Genomic DNA, 18733 nt, shown 5'->3' on the forward strand with positions numbered 1-18733 from the left:
CTAGTTCTTATCTCCAACTTGGGGGGACCAGCCCCCCAAACCCCCCTGTGGCTCCGCTCCGCGGAGGTCTTGGCTGTCGCGAATAATTTGTTACGCTGTTGCAAATGGCCCGTAACGCGGTCATTGGGAGTTTTGCAACACTGTAACAAGCGATCAAGAGACCTCCGCGGAGCGGAGCTACGGGGGTTTGGGGGCTGGCCCCCAAGTCAATTGAAGCTATAGAATGTTCATGTTGGGGGGGGGGGGGGGGGTTTGGGGGCAGAGCCCCCAGTTACGGGAGCTTGAGGGCTGGCCCTCGAAGGAAGATCATAGAGGTAGTGGATGGTGGTGATAAGATGGAGATCGGACCCAAAGGCCGGAATGTGAAAAACAACCATTAGAGTATGGGAAAAGGAACTGATAAGCTGTACGTGACAGCTGGCGAGAGGGAGGCGCAGAGCCGGGTTCGCAGTGGGGAGGGCGAAGTAAGGAATCCGTTTTGGTATTGTAGTATTTCGTTACAACCAATAGAAGGCAAGTCGAGCGGAGTGTGCGACCGGCAGGGGCATGTTTTTGATATTAGCAACATCGTCCCTGAGCTGAGAAAGAACGGGGGCAAGAACCCTGTAACTGGCGAGGATTTGAAGAGAGAGGATCTGATAAAGCTGAGGTTGACGCAGAACGACCAGGGGAACTATGTCGATCCCGTGTCGCTGGTTGAAATGACTGTGTACAACACGGCGGTCTGTGTATTGACTACGGGCTATGTGTACTTGAAAAGCACCATTGAGGAGCACAATTATAAAGCGAAGTGGATGTACGATCTTATGACGGACGAGGAGTTTACTAAGAGTGATGTGGTGGAGCTCAAGGGCGGGTATGGAGTGAGATACTCGAAGCATAAAAAGACTGGTGAACCGGCGAAATCGTTGAAAAGATCTTCGCCAGACGAATCAGAGGTATCGGGGCAATTAAAGAAGTCAAAAGTGGATGAGAAGAAGGCAAAGCTGCAGGAGATGTCCAGTGCGACGACGCATCACATGGCGGCCAGCCTAACTTCGACTGTATTCACGCCATCGACAAAGATTCAGCTTCAGAAACGGTCAGTATTGCAAATGCTCAAGCCCAAGCGGTTCAAGGATCCAGCGTTTGTAAATATCGAGACCAATAAGGGCACCCTCCGGCTGGTTCTCGATCCGACCTATGCCCCTAAGGCGGTGTACAACTTTGTGCAATTGGCCAAGCAGGGGTACTACGATGGCGTCAAGTTCCACCGCAGCATCAAACGTTTTATGATTCAGGGCGGAGACCCCACTGGTACGGGCCGGGGTGGTGAGAGTGTTTATGGAGAACCGTTTGCGGACGAGACGAACCACCCGCGGAACAAGCACGATGCAAGAGGCGTCCTGTCCATGGCCAATCGAGGCAAGAATACAAACACCTCGCAGTTTTTTATAACCTACCGGCCGTGCCCGCATCTAGATGGTAAGCATACAGTTTTTGGCAAGCTGGTCGGAGGCGAGAGCGTGTTGGACGAGTTGGAGCGGACGCCAGTGGATGAAGGTGACCGGCCTGTGGAAGATTTGGTGATGAAAAAAGTGACTGTAGTTGAGGATCCATTTGAGGAGGCCAACGAGGAAGAAAAGGAGAAGGAAGAGGAGGTTGATGACACTCCGTGGTTGAAGAAGTCCGGGTCGAAGACTTCTGTCGGGCAGTACTTGAAGTTCCCGGTCCATTCGTCCAACTCTGGCGCTAAGCAGACGAAGAAGACGCAATTAACTTCTATCGAGGATACTGATTTCTCTGGATGGTAATTTCTTTAAGGGCGACATTTGACGGACAGCCAACTGTTATAATATAGGTAAGCCGTTACACCGGATAGCGCTTTCCCAGGCGTCCAAACGCTTAATGTGAATAACTACCCCAATTGCTGGCCACCCTATTTCCCCTTCTGGGGGCTCTGCTGAAATCTACGAGATAGCGGGGGTTTGGGGGCAGAGCCCCCAACTACGGGAGCTCGAGGGCTGGCCCTCGAATACACACTCGACCAAGTGGAATGACCTAGAGCAGTAAGTATAACAGGTCATGACGGTATTTTGCAGAATATATATGTACAGATGGGGAAAAGGCTTATTTGCTGTCGACGAAGCCCTTGGTAGCGGAGCGGGTCTCGCCCTCGGCGACTCGGGCCTCGAGCTCTTGCAGCTTGGCCATCAAGGCAGACTGCTTGACCTTCTTCACGTACTTAGGCTTGATAGTCGGTGGGTTTGGTGCGTTGACCATGTATCCATTGTGCTCCTCGGATCGGTAGTACTCAATGCTCTTTCGCGAGATAGGCTGAGCCCGGATCGGAATGCGCCCAAACTTGGCCAGCGCCGCCTCCGGACGTGTCAACACCCTCAGGTTGAATGGCGTGTAGTACTCAGCGGTGAACTTGCCGCCCAGCTGCTCAATCCGCTGGATGGCCGTCGCTGACGCTTTCGACGCGGAGACCTCAATTTTCGAGGTGAATGCGCCCGGGCACTTTCCGGCAAGAATCTTAATGCCGTGCTTCATCGTGCCGAACTGGCCTGTCTTGTACAGCTCGCGCATGGTGATGGGTTTTGACGCATCAAGCCGGCCGTTATCAATGAGGTGCTGCAGACGGTCGAGGTTGACGAACTGGGGCTGCATGACATGGGAGTCGAAACCCCACTTGGGGAATAGCTTGTAAATTGGCGTTTGACCACCCTCAAACCACGGCTTGACGGATCCTCGCGCCTTCTGACCCTTCTGACCACGCCCAGAGGTCTTGCCCTTACCGGAACCGGGACCTCGACCGAGTCGCTTCCCGTTACGCGTAGAGCCCTCGGCGGGAGACAGGGAGCCCATGATTGATGCATACCGTCTTCCAATGAGCGAAGCGGCCTCCATCGGCCGCACACTCGGCCGGATAAGCGACTTCAATAGCATTGGTCGTTTTGCTGCTGTACCGGGGTGCGGTGTTTGAATATTTCAATTTTTCACCAATTAACCATATTGGGATAATTAAGTTATGTTGAGTTAAGTTATGCGCCTATCTGCAACTTAACAGCACAGTGGTCTCTACAAAGATCTCCGCGAAGCGGAGCCCCAGGGGGGTTTGGGGGGACTGGTCCCCCCATATATACCAGTCAAAGTGTACTTGGGGGCCAGCCCCCAAACCCCCATGGTCTCCGCTTCGCGGAGGGATTGATGGGTTAAGCGAAGTCGCAACAGCGTAGTGTGGTGTCGGAGAAGTGTCACGGAATGTCGAATTAATTAATTTGTCAAGTTAGATCCGCGCGCGCGCCGCAGCAGATAGATGACAAAGGAACCTTCGAGTGCCCCATCCGAGAAGTGCCAGGAGAGGGGGAGGGAGCCGCAAAAAGTGCTCGGAAGCATTTCCTTTCTTCCTTTCCTTTTCTCTCCTCAACATTTGGCATCCACAGGCCAGGTATCGTTGCACCCGCCATCCTAGGCACTTCATACACGTTTTGTATATTGACGCATCGCCGCAGTGTTCATTTTGGATCTGTAGCGGCCTGGGGTTATTTGTTTTTCTCGCGCTCCCCCCCTCCCCCCTACTGCTTACCTGCTCAAAGTCAAACACCCCTACTGCCCTGCTTCCACTGCTGAAAGTCAAACACGACTACAGTTAGTGTTCCACATAAAAAAGTTTTTCAGGTGTGTGTCTGGAGTGCTACTACTGCTGCTGCTTACTGTCCCTACGTACCCCTTACCTTTGATTTACAATGCCGCCAGTACGACCAGAGCCGCGGCCGCGACCAGACCCTCCAATGCCGTATTAGCAAAATGGAGGAGGGTCCCTGCATTTTTTTTTATTTATTGATTACACGATATACACTAACCGCTCTCGCTTTGTATTTTTACTTATATATTTTGAGTTATCTGCTCGCTATGTCATATAAACGCTCGCTAACATGTAAATGAATTGTTTATTGTCACTGATTAATGGTATGTTTACCGATACACTTTGAGATATGAAGAATGAATGAAGTACCCGTTACCAACGATTGAACTGTACCAAATCATGCCAAGAACAACTGGGTGAATGAAATACCCGTACCTGTTCGCATGAATCAACCCTGAGAAATAACCTGTAACTGCTCTCATGAATCATCCCGTGATGCTCACGTTTAGATACAATGTCGATAAATACGAATCGAGTTATATGCACCGTGTGATTAAGACATGTTTGGATGGCCCAGGTCGAAATGTACAATAATGTCATGCCTGTCCGATATGTTGGACCCCCTTTCTACACGCCCGAAGCATCGACTGTAGGCTGTATTAACGAGTCATTATGTAGCTCCCGCACGATAACTTCCGCAGTTACAGGTGATATTGTGTGAGTCTGGATTATTTTGGGCAAATTGTATGTAATGGTAGCGACGTATCACAGCTCGAAGACGAATCACTTTTCAAGCGGCGCTCGTGCCTCACGCGTGACCTCCTACCATCTAGATTTTTCCTGTGGACGTAACATCTAATGTAGCATGTAAAAAGGTTTTACACATCATTCTCGTTCTATTTCTATGGTATATTTGGAATGGCTATTTAATGTTCAGGGCGGTTTATACGCCCGCAATGGACGAGTGTTTGGTGATGAATGAATATGTTATGAATAGGTTATGAATATTTGGTGGTGTTTCGAGCTGTAACAGGGGGGTCTCCGGTACGTGCATTTTTTTATACTTTCGAGGGTACATTTATCACCCCTATCTGTAGCCGCCATGACGCGCCGATTACAGTAAGTGCAGTAGCAGTATACAGCTGTTGCTCTTTACCTGCGGGTAAAACAAAATAAAAATAAATAAAATTGATAGATCGCAGGCATTATTTGATGGGGGAGGGGTAGGAGGTACGCCGCTGGATTATATCATGCAGCTGAGCAAGATTAAAAACCGTCGAATATTGACTGGCCAAAAAAAAAAAAATTTATATAAACCATCCCTCGGCCGCTTTTTTCGTTAAATTATAGACTTGTCTCTCTACCTCTGGTAGGATCAACTGTCCGTTGTACTACCTTGATCCGGTATTAGTAACCCTTTGATCTTCGATAGACGAATAGCTAAACTCGACGAAAATACAAATACTCATCGACGAGTAACCACAAGCTTGAGCATACCTATAAGCTCGAGTCGAATAGAAAATCGAGGCACACAAATATCCTCCTAACCCTCAATTCGAAGAAAAGATTTCGTCCGCCGAAGATGCCGTCGTCTCACAGTGACAACTCGCCCCGGGCACCCCCCATTACTCCAGACGGAGCAGTTTTCCCCATGGATCCATGATCCCGAACTGTATTTATTTATTTATTTTGCTATTTATTTATTTGCCCAAATGTATTTATTGTCCAATGTGTTTATTCGCCGAATTTCTCGGTTCTTCTCCAGGCATCGGTCGTCTTCTCCACCTTTGGCCGCGAAATCCGGGGAAAGAGGGGTAGGCGGATGCCGCCAATGTCGTAATGCGCAGCGCTATCTGTATGCAGCGTTTTGACTGGGCAGTTCATTTAACACCCGCTATGGCTGCATATCGGGGAGCTGCCTATAGCAGTAAGCAGTCAAATTCCTCAGTCACGACCGTAGTATTGTGTGACGTTTTGCATTGCATACTCAACAATTACTGTATACCGGGTGACCGAAACTGTTCCCTACCGTAGTAAAAGACTCACCGATAATACCGGCAATACGAGGTAATAAGCTATTATTAATGTATTATTCGGGGTAATCTGAGAAGACCAGACTACCTTGATGGTAGGTTATCCGCAAACCAGGCGATGACAATATGGGGAAACGCAGTCCTGTGGGGTGAGTGCATTATGCTGAGCTATGGTGAGATTTGCGTTCGGAATGAAGGAAGTTCGGAAACCACTTTGTAGCTACATGTAGAAGGAAAAGGCGCAAGCACGGCATACTTGTGTATACGTAGCAGAATAAGCTTAGTTGTAGCCCTAAGGTAACAGTGCAAGTATAACTGTTATCTCCGATGCAGATTGGACACCACTAGTACCGGTAGTACATGAATTGCGTCAAGATTCATATTAGCATGTTAGTATAATGTTCCTCTAAACCGCTGAAAGCATATCTTGCGTGATGGTTTCATTGGGGTCGAAATTATCATATTCCTCATCGTACCCCATAAATCCTGCATACATTTGCGTTGGAACAAATTTGGTTGTAGAGCACTTCGTGGAGTTTAGAGGCCTTTGCAATGTAGGCCATTCATTGTGAACAGCACCAATACCAATCTTCGACGCATTGGCAAGATAATCGTCTCAAAATCAAAATGACATTGATTACGATATACACCCTGAGTAATCACAACAAGTGAATGAAAGTCTATTAGCGTCCTTGGGAGGCCAAAGCCAGAGACATTACTTAAATGCAGATAACTTTTCTTATCGGTGATAATGATTTCTTTCAATGTCAATTGTACAGCATTTGCGTCGTAAGGATTGGTCACCCTCGAGGGTCCGGGAAACAGTTCTTCTAGACTAAAAAACGGAACGCCTTTCAGCTTTGGGATTGACTAGGTGAATAAGCAAGCCGGAGTCGCTCTTTTGTTGCGATGGAAGCGAATGAGTTTGTAGAAGTTCAATTACTCCCCTGGGGTCGGGAAGGCGACCTTTGTAAGTCGTCGAGAGCACTGGTAATCACAACTGTGATCTTTGAAGCAAAATTAAGAGAAACTGCTAATCTAGAAATGTTAGATTACGAGAGTCAAAGGGGAAGAGGGGGGTCTGGGGGGGGTCTCCCCCCAGCTACGGGAGCTCGAGGGCTGGCCCTCGAATACATTGAAGAGTACTACCGTTACAGCGAAATCTCCGCGAAGCGGAGCCACGGGGGTCTGGGGGCTGGCCCCCAGGGGGGTTTGGGGGACGCTCTATAGCTTTAATTGACTTGGGGGCCAGCCCCCAAACCCCCGTGGCTCCGCTTCGCGGAGTAAGAGCATTTCTGGTAAAAGCAATTGATACAAATGAATACGAATATATTGATATTTAGACAGATTAATAAATTGATAATCAAAGCTCGCCCGATCGGCTAATAATAACAGTGTCGTACCCACCATGAACGTTCTGCAAAGACCGAACTACGTCCATACCGTCGACTACCTCGCCAATTACGCCATGGGTGCCGTCGAGCCACGGACAGGCATCAAGCGTAATAGTGAACTGAGACCCTTCCTCCTGCCCTTCGTTGTTCACCATTACCAACCCAGCCCGGTCATGCGCCAGTGGCAGCTTCTCAGAGTGCTTGAAGCCCTTGCGGTAGATACCCGCGCATTCGGCCGTGCCGTCGCCATGCGCAATGTCGCCGCCCTGGACCATGGTGCCTGGAACAATCTTGTGGATGCGCGACCCTTCGTAGCCAAATCCGTGCTCGCCAGTGCACAGCTCGCGAAAGTTTTCGGCCAACTTTGGCGCTTGTTCGTCATAGAGTTTTATCACCGCCTTGCCCAGATTGGTTTCTGCAGGAGACACGCATTAGCCCCGTACCACCCGAACATAACAATATTGCCTTACCTCCAATAGAGAACTCGAAAAATACGTCTCCCATGGCTACTACTTATTCGCAGAATGGTTTATGGTTGATATTTTGTATGGTCGTTGGTTGAAGGTATGCGATATCCATTGTTCTCCACACAAGGCCCATCAGTCAGATCACCGAAACACCGAGACATACGCCAGATTGCTGCATCTAAATCTACCGTTCCCCTCCCCATGGTGTATTAATACAAATGTAGTGGCAGAATCAATAGAAATAGCTTTACTGGCAATTGAGGCGATAATGTGTGGTCAATTGGGGGGTTAATCTGTGCCGAAGATATGGGAGTACCCGGAGAGTTCAATTGATTTGAGACATCATATCGACAATGTTTTCCGCAAATTAATTAGAAATACCGCATGAAACCAATTAATATGTCCATATCCAGATAGTTCATTATGGCCAACTGTCTTGAGAGAACCAAGGTCAGTGACGTGATTGACAGGCGGTGGAGGTTTGAATCCGATTAGACGGGTGTGATTTAGTGTCCGTTAGTCGTCAAACAGCTGGAAGAGGACGCACCTGATAGACCCGCTTGTTACTATTAAAAACCACGCAATTGAGGACGGTCTGTGGAGAGCGGACTAGTATATAACCATGGCAAAAGTGCCTTGGACTGAAGTATCGACTACATTGCTCTCCCCAGTTTTTGTTCGGAGGGACTGACGCTTCTTTGACGGTGATTGCGTAGCATCGTGTGACTGGAAAAAAAATGCAATTGCTGGACTCGTTGATTGTTCTCGCGCTCTTGGTCTCTGACTTTGCCGCCTCCGCTCCAGCAGTGGACAAGGCAGTCGACCCAGACGCCGTTTCTCAAACCCTGGAGGCAGCCAACAGAGTCATTGACTCGATCAATGCATCCAATTTGGAGCAGTCCAAGAAGGAGTATCTTGCTTGCTCCATCTCCCAGCAGATTGACCCTGTCGTGACTCGCTTCCTTGCCGAAACTGACGCCTCCTCTGACGAGGAGGTTTACAACCTGGCCAGGAAGATTGACGACTCGACTGGCGACAATTGCTCCCAGGACAAGAAGCTCACGGAGTTGCTTGACGAGTACTTTAGGGAGCATCCAACCCAAAACTTTGACTACTTTGATGGTAACGCTACCCTGGCTGGAGACATCAACCAGATTATCGCCGCGAACCCTGGCGACAAGAAGGTTGACTGGGTTGAGGTCTACAAGGCTAATGGGCTGAACTCTTACAGCGATGCGGAGACGAATGCTGTCAAGCGTACTCTTCTGTACCTCAAGTGTGTTCTGATGAAGAACTCGTGCGGTGGCGCTCCTTCTGGTGGTGGTAGCCAGATTACTACCTACCCAGTTCCGGGCTCTTCAACAAGCTCCACTTCTAGCTCGAATTCAAGCCCAGGCACCAACTCCAACACGAACTCGAGCCCAAGTAGCAACTCGAACAGCAACACGAGCTCGAGCTCCAACAAGAATGGGAACACCAACACCAACACCAACAAGAATGGCAATACCAATATTGGGGGGAATGGAATTATCAATAGCGGTTCGACCAGCAATTCGGGCACTACTAGTGGCTCCAACGGCCTACCAGGTAATGGCGGTTCCAGTGGGTCACCAGGTTCACCAGGTAATAGCGGTTCACCAGGTAATAGTGGTTCCAGTGGTTCGCCAGGTAATAGTGGTTCACCAGGCAATAGTGGTTCACCAGGCAATAGTGGTTCACCAGGCAATAGTGGCTCACCAGGTAATAGTGGCTCACCAGGTAATAGTGGTTCCAGTGGTTCACCAGGTAACAGTGGTTCCAGCGGCCAGCCAGGTAACAGTGGTCAACCAGGATCTACCGGATCGCCTGGTAACAGCGGCAATTCTGGCCAGCCAGGCAACAGCGGTCAGCCAGGATCCACCGGATCGCCTGGTAACAGCGGTAACTCTGGTCAGCCGGGAAATAGCGGCCAGCCAGGCAATAGCGGTCAGCCAGGCGCTACTGGCTTGCCAGGGAACAGTGGAAACTCTGGTCTTCCCGGCAATTCGGGCAACGGTGGTTCTAATGGTTCCAATGGTTCCAATGGTTCCAATGGCAATAACGGTAATAACGGCAACAATGGTAATAACGGCAAGAATGGCAATTCTGGCAACAATGGCAATAACGGCTCGAATGGCAATAACGGGAATAACGGCAACAATGGTAATAACGGCAAGAATGGCAACAATGGTAACAACGGCAATAACGGTAGCAATGGTAAGAATGGAAATAACGGCAATAATGGCAACAACGGTAAGAATGGAAATAACGGCAACAATGGATTGAACGGCAACAATGGGTTGAACGGCAACAATGGATTGAATGGAAAGAATGGTAACAACGGTCTGAACGGCAATAACGGCCTCAATGGCAACAATGGCCTTAATGGCAACAATGGTTTGAACGGTCAGAATGGCAAGAACGGAAATAACGGTCAAAACGGCCAGAATGGTCAGAATGGTCAGAATGGACCTAATGGTCAGAATGGTCAGAATGGCCAGAATGGCCAGAATGGACCTAACGGGCAGAATGGCCAGAATGGACCTAACGGGCAGAATGGCCAGAATGGACCTAATGGTCAGAATGGGGCTAATGGAGCCAATGGTCAGAATGGCCCTAACGGCAGTAACGGTGCCAATGGTTCTAATGGCTCCAATGGCCCTAATGGTTCCAATGGTGCTAATGGTGCTAATGGTGCTAATGGTGCTAATGGTGCTAATGGTTCCAATGGTCCTAATGGTTCCAATGGTTCCAACGGCTCTCCAGGAACGAATGGTTCTAACGGTCCTAATGGCTCCAACGGTTCAAACGGGCCCAATGGTGCCAACGGCTCTCCTGGCGCCAACGGTTCCAATGGCTCTCCAGGAAAGAACGGTTCCAATGGTTCCAACGGTTCCAATGGCTCTCCAGGAAAGAACGGCTCCAATGGATCCAATGGATCCAATGGATCGCCAGGAAAGAATGGCTCTAACGGCTCTCCTGGCGCTAATGGATCTCCTGGATCTCCTGGCGCCAGTGGATCCAGTGGCTCTCCAGGATCCAATGGCTCTAATGGGTCTCCAGGAAAGAATGGCTCAAACGGATCCAACGGCTCTAACGGCTCTCCTGGCGCTAATGGCTCCCCTGGGTCTCCGGGATCCAGTGGATCTCCAGGATCCGGAGGCGCTAGCCCGTCAAAAAGCTCTGCAAAGCCCAGCAGTTCTCCATCCGCCAAGGCTAGCTCTCCAAGCGGTGCCATTTCTCCTGCTCCAACTGTTTCGTACACTCCGGGAACCTCTGGCTCTGGCTCCTCTGGCACCCCAGGCTCTCCAGGCTCTTCTGGCTCTGGCTCCCCTGCCTCCCCAGGGTCTTCAGGGTCTTCAGGGTCTCCAGGCACTGGTTCTTCAGGCTCCTCGCCAGGCTCTGGCATGTCTCCGTCGGTGTCCAGCAGTGCTGCATCGCCGGAAAAGACTCAATCAGCTCCAAGCACGGGCGCAGCTGTTCCAAGCAAGTCTACGCCGGCCTCTCCAAGCAAGTCTTCTGCAGCTCCCGCCGGCGGGTCCTCTTCAAAGCCCAGCACTGGCGGGTCCTCTTCAACGCCCAGCACTGGGGGGTCTACCAGTTCACCGGGATCGAGTACGGCCAATTGCGGTGTATGCCAGATGATTCACTGTGATGTCTGCGAAGGAGATGACTGCCAGATGATCCAGAACGGTGTATATGGAAAGCTCTGCATCAAGGGTCGTCTGGACATTGATGGCTCTGTTGCGTTTTCCAGCAAAACAACTACCACAACTACAAAGTCCGGGTAATTGAGGCTCATTTTATTTTACGAACACTACATTTCGATTCTTTAGCTAAATTTATTCAGGGATATTATTTATGGTTTTTGATATGTGTTCTGTGTTCAGATTTGTAGGCTTATTTCTCGGCGGAGTCATTCATCATGCGATAAAAGATTGAACATTTTGTCCAAGTTACATGTAGTACTTCTAGTGGAGTGTATTCGAGGGCCAGCCCTCGAGCTCCCGTATTTTGGGTGATCGTAACAACGTGACGATCTCTTCGTTACACTGTAACAAACTTTGTTACAAACACCCAACCTGTCACTACATCACTTACAACAACGCAAATACTCTCAACCTTAGCAGTGTCAGATCTTTCCGAACTTAGATGCTAATGACCTTCAAGCAAGAAGGAGCGACTCTATAACTGGAGGCTTTTTAACCAGAAGAGAATATCCCTCCGAGAGAGACAGGATAAACACAGCTTACTACTATCCGTAATTTAGTCAATTGCTCCTCTCTTGTCGCCCCTAATACGATACATATTTGAAATTTTTTACCGGTAATTCTTAATTGAGACCTTATGTACTTCAGTCCTCGCCCGGCCTAGACCACGGACTTCAGTCAACATTATTATTTCCAGGTATTGTCGGACATTATTATTTCCTGGTATTGTCGGACATGGCGTTATTACTGTGCACAATTGGTGCGTTGTTTGTGCCCTATTAGTGCGTTATTTGTGCCATGAATGACCTGATATTTATTACAGTGTATCATTATATTCAATCAGTGGAGTTGGGTACTGCTGGTACGGCATCAAGTACCCCTGGACAAACTAACATCTTGCAGGTTAGCCCCCTACGTTACAATTCGAACATAATATTACAAAGCTATTGCGATGCATCGCACAGGATGCGCGAATCATCTGATGGTGCAATCCACCCGGGGGTCCTCCGAGCCCCACCGCCGGATTTATCCGCGTCGTCGTGTTTGGCTGTCGGCGGCAAATGAATCGGCTCCCGATCATCTTTCTCTCAGCGTGGGGCCTCCGAGCATGGGGGGGAGGAATTAAGCATCTTTCCCGTTGCGTACATACATCCCCTTCATCGCGCCTCCCAGGGACACTTATACCTCATACAGTACGTAGCAGCGGGACGCATCCAAAGAGAGACACACAGTGTTACGGGCACCGAGTCAGAAGATGCCCTCTACCCCCCATGTACCTGCCGGAGCCACATGCATCGCCAAAAACTACCTCTCCGGCTCCGTTTGAGTCACTTGGTACCCTGGTTGAATTTCTCAGGGCTCATTTATAAACGGCAAGACTCTCCCTTTCTGATGAGAGCATTTTGGACACCTCTAGTTCTTCTGTTTCATTGTGAATCTACAAGACCGTTACTGGGTTGTGTATGTGTGAGACGTGGTAGTTGTAGCCATTGCGACTTCCGGTGTGTGTTTGAGTTATCCATTTAAGCTGCTACGGAAAAGTTTTTTCCTCATCTTGTTTAGTGGACGCTTCCATCGCCACCTTTGACCCGTTTATTCAATCATCGTCTTTGACGTTTTGTCGTTTATTGTCGTCTTTGATCTTGAGCCGTTTTTTTTTTTCATTTGAAAGTTCAGGGCTTTCTGTTGAGGCAAGTTTTTCCGAGCGCATTTGAGCCGTACATATCGATTGCCGCAGATCACCAAGAACGGCTTTGCGATCCGAATACCGATCAGGGCGGACATTTTTTTTTCGAATTTTTTTTTTTAAACTCTACTTTTTTTTTTCGAGGGATTTTTTTTTTCGACAGTCCTTTCTCTCTCTTTTATCTGTTTTATTGTATTAAGAGTCGATTTTTGATCCTTTGCACGCTTTAAAGCAGTTTGATAGGTGCGATATGCCTTCGATACTTCCGTTCCACACATCCCGGCACAACTCGCCCTCCGCTTCTCCAAAGCACTCCCCACAGCTGCAGCCTACCGAGTCGCACAAATCCCATATCCTGCCAATAAGGCCGCTCTTGTCGCGGAGACACCACTCGAGCCCTATCACCCCAACGCTCAAAGGTCTGCACAAAGATAAGGATCATCACCACCACGGAAATGCTCCCCACACTCACTCGGCACTGGCATTAGTGTCCCGATCGCGACCAGTCTCGCCTCCTCCACCTCCACCTCCAAGTGTCAAGCTGAGCTTCAGTATTGAAAGTCCTCCTCTAGTGCTCTACGGGCCACCGAGAGAGTCTACAGGTACGCTACTTTCGGGTCTCTTCCGACTGGAGATCGTGGACCACCCGGTGACGCTCAAAAGCGTCAAGATTGCGGTTATTCAAGTTGTCAAGTGCAAGAGGCATACAAACTCGCCGTACGGGTCAGCGTCTTCGTCTACGGCCCATGTAAGCAACAAGAAGCACCATCCTGAGATACCCAGTTGCAGTCATTGTGCCGAGTCCAAGATGGAACTCGCCCGGTGGGATGTGCTAACGACGACTACTGAATTGCCCAAGCAGGTCCACGGGTACCCGTTTTCACATCTTCTCCCTGGATCCCTTCCTGCCACTACTAACAATAAGACGTTCTCCGTTGACTACTTTTTGACAGCGGAGGCTGTTCCCGAGAACCCCGTTCACGAGCGAGTTGAGATTTCGCACAAGCTGAAGGTTTCACGGTCAATTATCCAGCCACACGAGCGAAAGTCTGTGCGCGTTTTCCCGCCCACCGAACTGTCGTGCAACGTTACTCTGCCTAGTGTCGTGTATCCAAACTCGTCGTTTACCTTTGACATGGCTTTAGAGGGTGTAACTACGAGCTCGGGTCCGCACGCGGGTAAATCACGATGGCGCATGAGGAAAATCAACTGGAGAATTGACGAAACAGCCAAAATGAAGCCTCTCAAGTGCTCTATCCACAATAGACAGGAAGAGGAAGAGGAAGAAGAAGAAGAAGACGGCGAGAGAACCAAGGATATGACGCCAATTGTAGAGCAACGAATTGTCGGCTACGGCGAATTCAAAACCGGCTGGAAGACCAATTTCTCCGACCGAGGCAAGATTGAATTCTCGACTAACGAGATGTTCATGAACTCTCCGGCCATGTCGTGCGATATTGACGACGCTACGATGGGCTTGTCTGTGTCTCACGTCCTTGTGATTGAATTTGTTGTCGCCGAAGAAGCGCTGAACCCAAAGTCCCTGCGCCAGGCAGTGCCTACCGGAGCGGCCAGGGTTCTGCGGATGCAGTTTAACCTTTGCGTCACCGAGAGAAGCGGTCTTGGCATCGCCTGGGACGATGAAGTCCCGCCAACCTATGCTGACGTACCACTATCGCCTCCCGACTACGCCACAATTGCATCTCTGCCTAAGCTGGAAGAAGTGCCCAATTATTCTATGGACCAGCATTTTCTCGAAAGCATTAACGAGCGCCTTGCCCAACTATAGACTGACTAACTTTTTTATTTATTGAGTACCATCAGGTACATTTAACCAGGTAGAATTTATTTATTCAAATCATTTTTTTTCTTTTGATATCTTCAATTGCTATTATAGCCCCATGTATACGAGCTGATAACACGGCTATGGGCTATTTAGCCTGGTGTGGCCCGATTTTGAATCTGCAAGTATGAAGCGGCAGGCAAAAAACATGGGGTATTTTTCGTGATGCATGAGTTATCGTACAGTAGGAAAATACGGTACTAAAAGACCCAATGCACCACCGACATTAGTCCCCCCATTACGAGCTAACCAGTACTAACTAATGCCTTTTGTCGATTTGCCGCCAGAGGTGAAAAGCGCCATATTTGACCACCTGGACCAAATTGACCTGCTCAATCTGCTTGTTACCAGTAAGGAGTTCTGCGAGTCCTGCCAGCCCGCACTATGGCAGAACTGCTGGATAGATACCCTCGAAATCTCCGGATTTAGGGACACCAAGACCATCACTACCAAACAACTGGGAGATTATTCAATCTACCAGCCGGTCCAGTTTGTCCATGAGAGAAAACGGAGGTATATGGTTATCGGGCGTAAAAGACTGCGCCAATTCTGCAGCGACTTGGAACGCGGGCGCTACATCAAACCCCTCTCATACGTCAGGTCCCTGACGGTGTCCACTGAATATACTCTTTCGCAGCCTCATGTTATGGGCACTCTGGCTGAATGCGATGAATTTGGGCTTGTGCATTGGCTAATTGAGGAGCTTCCACAATACTTTACGAACCTGCTGCAGCTGGAGATTATCTCTGAGTCTACTACTGAGACTGAAGATTTTGACCAAAGGGTCCCCGCTGTGGCTAAATTCCATAAGGACGTGCCGACTAATCTGTTTCTCACCATTGATCAGTCCCGGTTTTCCCGGCTTCCTAGCATTAACTTCAACGCCGTAAAGGTGCTGCGACTGGAGCTGACATTCCAGGAACGCCCCATACTCGACCTTGTCCAGTACTTTAAAGGCACTCTTCCGAGCACCATAGAGCGGCTGGACCTGGTCAATTATGCTGAAACATCGCTCAGTGCAGAGAGCTTTGTCAAATTTGTCAAGGACTGTCATCGCTTGGCTTCCTTGACTTTGTACTCTCCCGTTTCCGCAGATGTCAACCGCGAACTCCAGCCGCTGGATATTCCCTCGCTGAGTTTCCTTAACATTTCAATGGCCGCGGCGCCGATATTGAATAGAATCCGGCTCTCGGGCATCGATAACCTCTCAGTTGAGGCGTTTAGTTTTGTGGGCCCGTCTAATCCGAATTTACTTGCTCTAACGGATAGTTTGGGCCACTGTCGTTACCTCAAGCAGCTTCTGCTACTTAATGTATCATACTCGAGCGCGGCGCGGATTATTGAATCTATAAAGTCGAACTTGATCAGTCTGACAATTTATAGTCCTCTTGCCGACGCTGCTATGCTTGATCCGGAAACGCTGCAAACTATTTCTCTCCTTGCTGACCAGGCGAAACTGTTTAATCTCTCAACAATTGCCCTCCACCGGTTCCCCTTAGGCTATATGGAGGGCCTAGGGCTATTTTCAGATATCAAGCAACGACTCATCATCACCGATACCCCATCCCCAGAGCTTGAATCTACGGCGGTCCCACTCCCTGGATATGCTTTCAACGATGAGTTTGGCTACGTTGAATTGAAACCGCATTCAAGCAACACTACGATTTATAAGCTAGACTGACGCATGACCACTGCATATAGATATAGACTACAATCCTCAATACGCATTGCGGTGTTCGCACTTGGGTGCCAGCCCCCAAACCCCCGTGGCTCCGCTTCGCGGAGAGTTGTCGAGATTACGGTACAGCTATGATTTTATGTAACGAGTAACCAAACTGCAAGATCTACAATACCTCCGTGACATACAATTAAACAGTGTACCAGTACAATGATATAGCGTACGTTCTATTACATTGTAAAGCGTGATCAATGTGGAGAAGGGGTAACAGGGTTTATCCGCAGGGTCGCCGGTGGAGAGAGTGTCCACAGATCTTATCTATCTGTTGATATGCAAGGTGATGATTTATCGGCGGATTCCGTGTTCCGGGACGGCACTCCACCATCTTAAAAAAAAATCTTTAGAGTTATCCCGTTAGTTTCAAATACTTTGTACGTGATTATTATTATTTAAGTACAGTAGAACGTTCGCAATGGCCTCTCAGTCCTCTAATGTTGTTATTCTGCCGCCTACGAACCAATTGAGGGGCCTGTACAGTATCATCCGAGACAAGGATACCTCCCGAAGCGACTTCATCTTCTACTCTGATCGGATTATTAGACTCCTTGTCGAGGAGGGCCTCAATCACCTCCCTGTCACTGAACATGAGGTCACTACTCCAACCGGTGCCTTGTACCAGGGCGTCAAGTTCCTGGGCAAGATCTGCGGTGTTTCCATTATGCGAGCTGGTGAGTCCATGGAGCAGGGTCTGAGAGACTGTTGCCGGTCGGTTCGAATTGGCAAGATCCTTATCCAGCGGGACGAGGAGACTACCCAGCCAAAGCTGTTCTACGATAAGCTGCCAGAGGACATTGCTGACCGATTCGTCTTCTTGCTCGATCCTATGCTTGCTACCGGCGGCTCTGCATCCATGGCTGTTCACGTTCTCATCTCGCGGGGTGTTCCAGAGGAGCGAATTTTCTTCCTCAATTTGATTGCTGCTCCAGAGGGTATCAAGATGTTTACTGAGCGTTTCCCCAAGGTTAAGATCATCACTGGTGTCATCGACCAGGGCCTTGACGAGCACGCGTTCATTAACCCCGGTTTGGGTGACTTTGGTGACCGATACTACTGTATCTAAATGTATTTATGAAGTCGAATTCTTTTTCTGATATAAGCAGCTTGTAACATATTATACCAGACATCTAGAAGTATTCGTTCGGCATGTACCGGTATACTTCAGCTTATAGCAGGAACGAAAAAGTTACGATAACTTGAGCCTAATAAAAATGTTAGTATTTTTATCAATCTTCAACCTTGAGGATGACTTCGTTTCAGGAATCCCTTTTTCTCTTCTTGTGGCCAGAAATATAAGAGATATTTGGAATTTCTGGCCCGTTCCAGGATAAGGATGGAATAGGTTGACTCATCATGCACGAAACCAGCTCCAAAACGCATAACCACAAAAAAATTGGAATACTTACTTAATTGCGAACCTCGCCAGAGTGACGGTGTATCAAGTCTTTGGAGCATGCGACGGAGATCAATTGTTGATAGGGAGAACAGGGTAGTAGCCAGCAACACCTTTAGCCTTCTTTTTGAATCGCGCATTGACTCGGTTTTCAAGCCTTCGCACTTGCCTCTCATGCTCCCCAAACAGTTGCTCATAATGTGATCGATCCGGAAGTGAATACCACGCAGGTTGTGATTCCTCTACACTTTCAGGCCGCACTGGTTTCGGCTGCTTTTTTCGCAATTCCTCCCTCTCTTTCTCCAGATCCAATTGCCTCAATTCAGCAGCCCTAAAGTAAGCAATGTCCTCGTCCGTGAGAGTCCTCACTGTGCCATCGGGGTATCTTTCCACCGCTTCGTCTGCATCCTCTTCTACATCTTCTCTTGATTCCACGCCCTCATTTGACTTCGCGTCCCTTGTAGAATCAGACGGAGCTTCGCTATCAAGACTGCTTGCATCGAATTGTTGAGATTTACTATCGATCGTAGAAGGAGGTTCGACACCGAAATGATCTTTATAGTACTCCGGAAACTGCTGTTGATGGCATGCGAAAAAGTAGGCGTACCACCCGTCAATATGCCCGTATGGATCATAGGACTGGGCAGTCGATATATACTTCTCTGGCTCGAATTTGAAATGAGTACGGTGGAATTCTAGTAACCTATCACCACCTTTCTCACCATCGCTCATTGAAGATCCTACCCCTTTTCTATCCTCATACGGAATATATATTTTTGGTGAACGTGAAGATAAATCTTCCAACGTTGTGTGTTATTTTGG

At 48.8% G+C, this 18733-nt stretch overlaps 8 protein-coding genes across 8 annotated transcripts; 5 read left to right on the forward strand and 3 right to left on the reverse strand.

The window, feature by feature from the left end:
* Positions 1-383: 383 nt before the first annotated feature.
* TRVA0_031S00848 (uncharacterized protein) lies at positions 384-1793 on the forward strand (the record flags this gene model as incomplete). The annotated part of the gene is made up of 1 exon (XM_076685970.1): positions 384-1793. The coding sequence occupies one exon, from the start codon at positions 384-386 to the stop codon at positions 1791-1793; it is 1410 nt and encodes a 469-aa protein (XP_076539785.1).
* A 316-nt stretch (positions 1794-2109) lies between these two features.
* Positions 2110-2931, reverse strand: MRPL10 (mitochondrial 54S ribosomal protein uL15m MRPL10; the record flags this gene model as incomplete). Its single annotated transcript, XM_076685971.1, has 1 exon — positions 2110-2931. The coding sequence occupies one exon, from the start codon at positions 2929-2931 to the stop codon at positions 2110-2112; it is 822 nt and encodes a 273-aa protein (XP_076539786.1).
* Positions 2932-7027: 4096 nt separating this feature from the next.
* Positions 7028-7562, reverse strand: CPR1 (peptidyl-prolyl cis-trans isomerase; the record flags this gene model as incomplete). The annotated part of the gene is made up of 2 exons (XM_076685972.1): positions 7028-7473; positions 7529-7562. The coding sequence occupies 2 exons, from the start codon at positions 7560-7562 to the stop codon at positions 7028-7030; spliced, it is 480 nt and encodes a 159-aa protein (XP_076539787.1).
* A 700-nt stretch (positions 7563-8262) lies between these two features.
* Positions 8263-11334, forward strand: TRVA0_031S00914 (uncharacterized protein; the record flags this gene model as incomplete). The annotated part of the gene is made up of 1 exon (XM_076685973.1): positions 8263-11334. One exon carries the CDS (start codon positions 8263-8265, stop codon positions 11332-11334), a length of 3072 nt encoding a protein of 1023 aa, XP_076539788.1.
* Positions 11335-13190: 1856 nt separating this feature from the next.
* LDB19 (Ldb19p) lies at positions 13191-14729 on the forward strand (the record flags this gene model as incomplete). The annotated part of the gene is made up of 1 exon (XM_076685974.1): positions 13191-14729. One exon carries the CDS (start codon positions 13191-13193, stop codon positions 14727-14729), a length of 1539 nt encoding a protein of 512 aa, XP_076539789.1.
* Positions 14730-15045: 316 nt separating this feature from the next.
* Positions 15046-16464, forward strand: TRVA0_031S00958 (uncharacterized protein; the record flags this gene model as incomplete). Its single annotated transcript, XM_076685975.1, has 1 exon — positions 15046-16464. The coding sequence occupies one exon, from the start codon at positions 15046-15048 to the stop codon at positions 16462-16464; it is 1419 nt and encodes a 472-aa protein (XP_076539790.1).
* Positions 16465-16933: 469 nt separating this feature from the next.
* FUR1 (uracil phosphoribosyltransferase) lies at positions 16934-17581 on the forward strand (the record flags this gene model as incomplete). Its single annotated transcript, XM_076685976.1, has 1 exon — positions 16934-17581. One exon carries the CDS (start codon positions 16934-16936, stop codon positions 17579-17581), a length of 648 nt encoding a protein of 215 aa, XP_076539791.1.
* A 61-nt stretch (positions 17582-17642) lies between these two features.
* TRVA0_031S01002 (uncharacterized protein) lies at positions 17643-18643 on the reverse strand (the record flags this gene model as incomplete). Its single annotated transcript, XM_076685977.1, has 2 exons — positions 17643-17720; positions 17925-18643. One exon carries the CDS (start codon positions 18641-18643, stop codon positions 17984-17986), a length of 660 nt encoding a protein of 219 aa, XP_076539792.1. The 3' UTR covers positions 17643-17720; positions 17925-17983.
* Between the last annotated feature and the right edge of the window lie 90 nt (positions 18644-18733).

The sequence above is a fragment of the Trichomonascus vanleenenianus genome, assembly GCF_965637985.1.
Source record: "Trichomonascus vanleenenianus strain CLIB 3782 genome assembly, contig: TRVA0_031S, whole genome shotgun sequence".
In the NCBI taxonomy this organism is placed as follows: Eukaryota; Fungi; Ascomycota; class Dipodascomycetes; order Dipodascales; family Trichomonascaceae; genus Blastobotrys; species Blastobotrys vanleenenianus.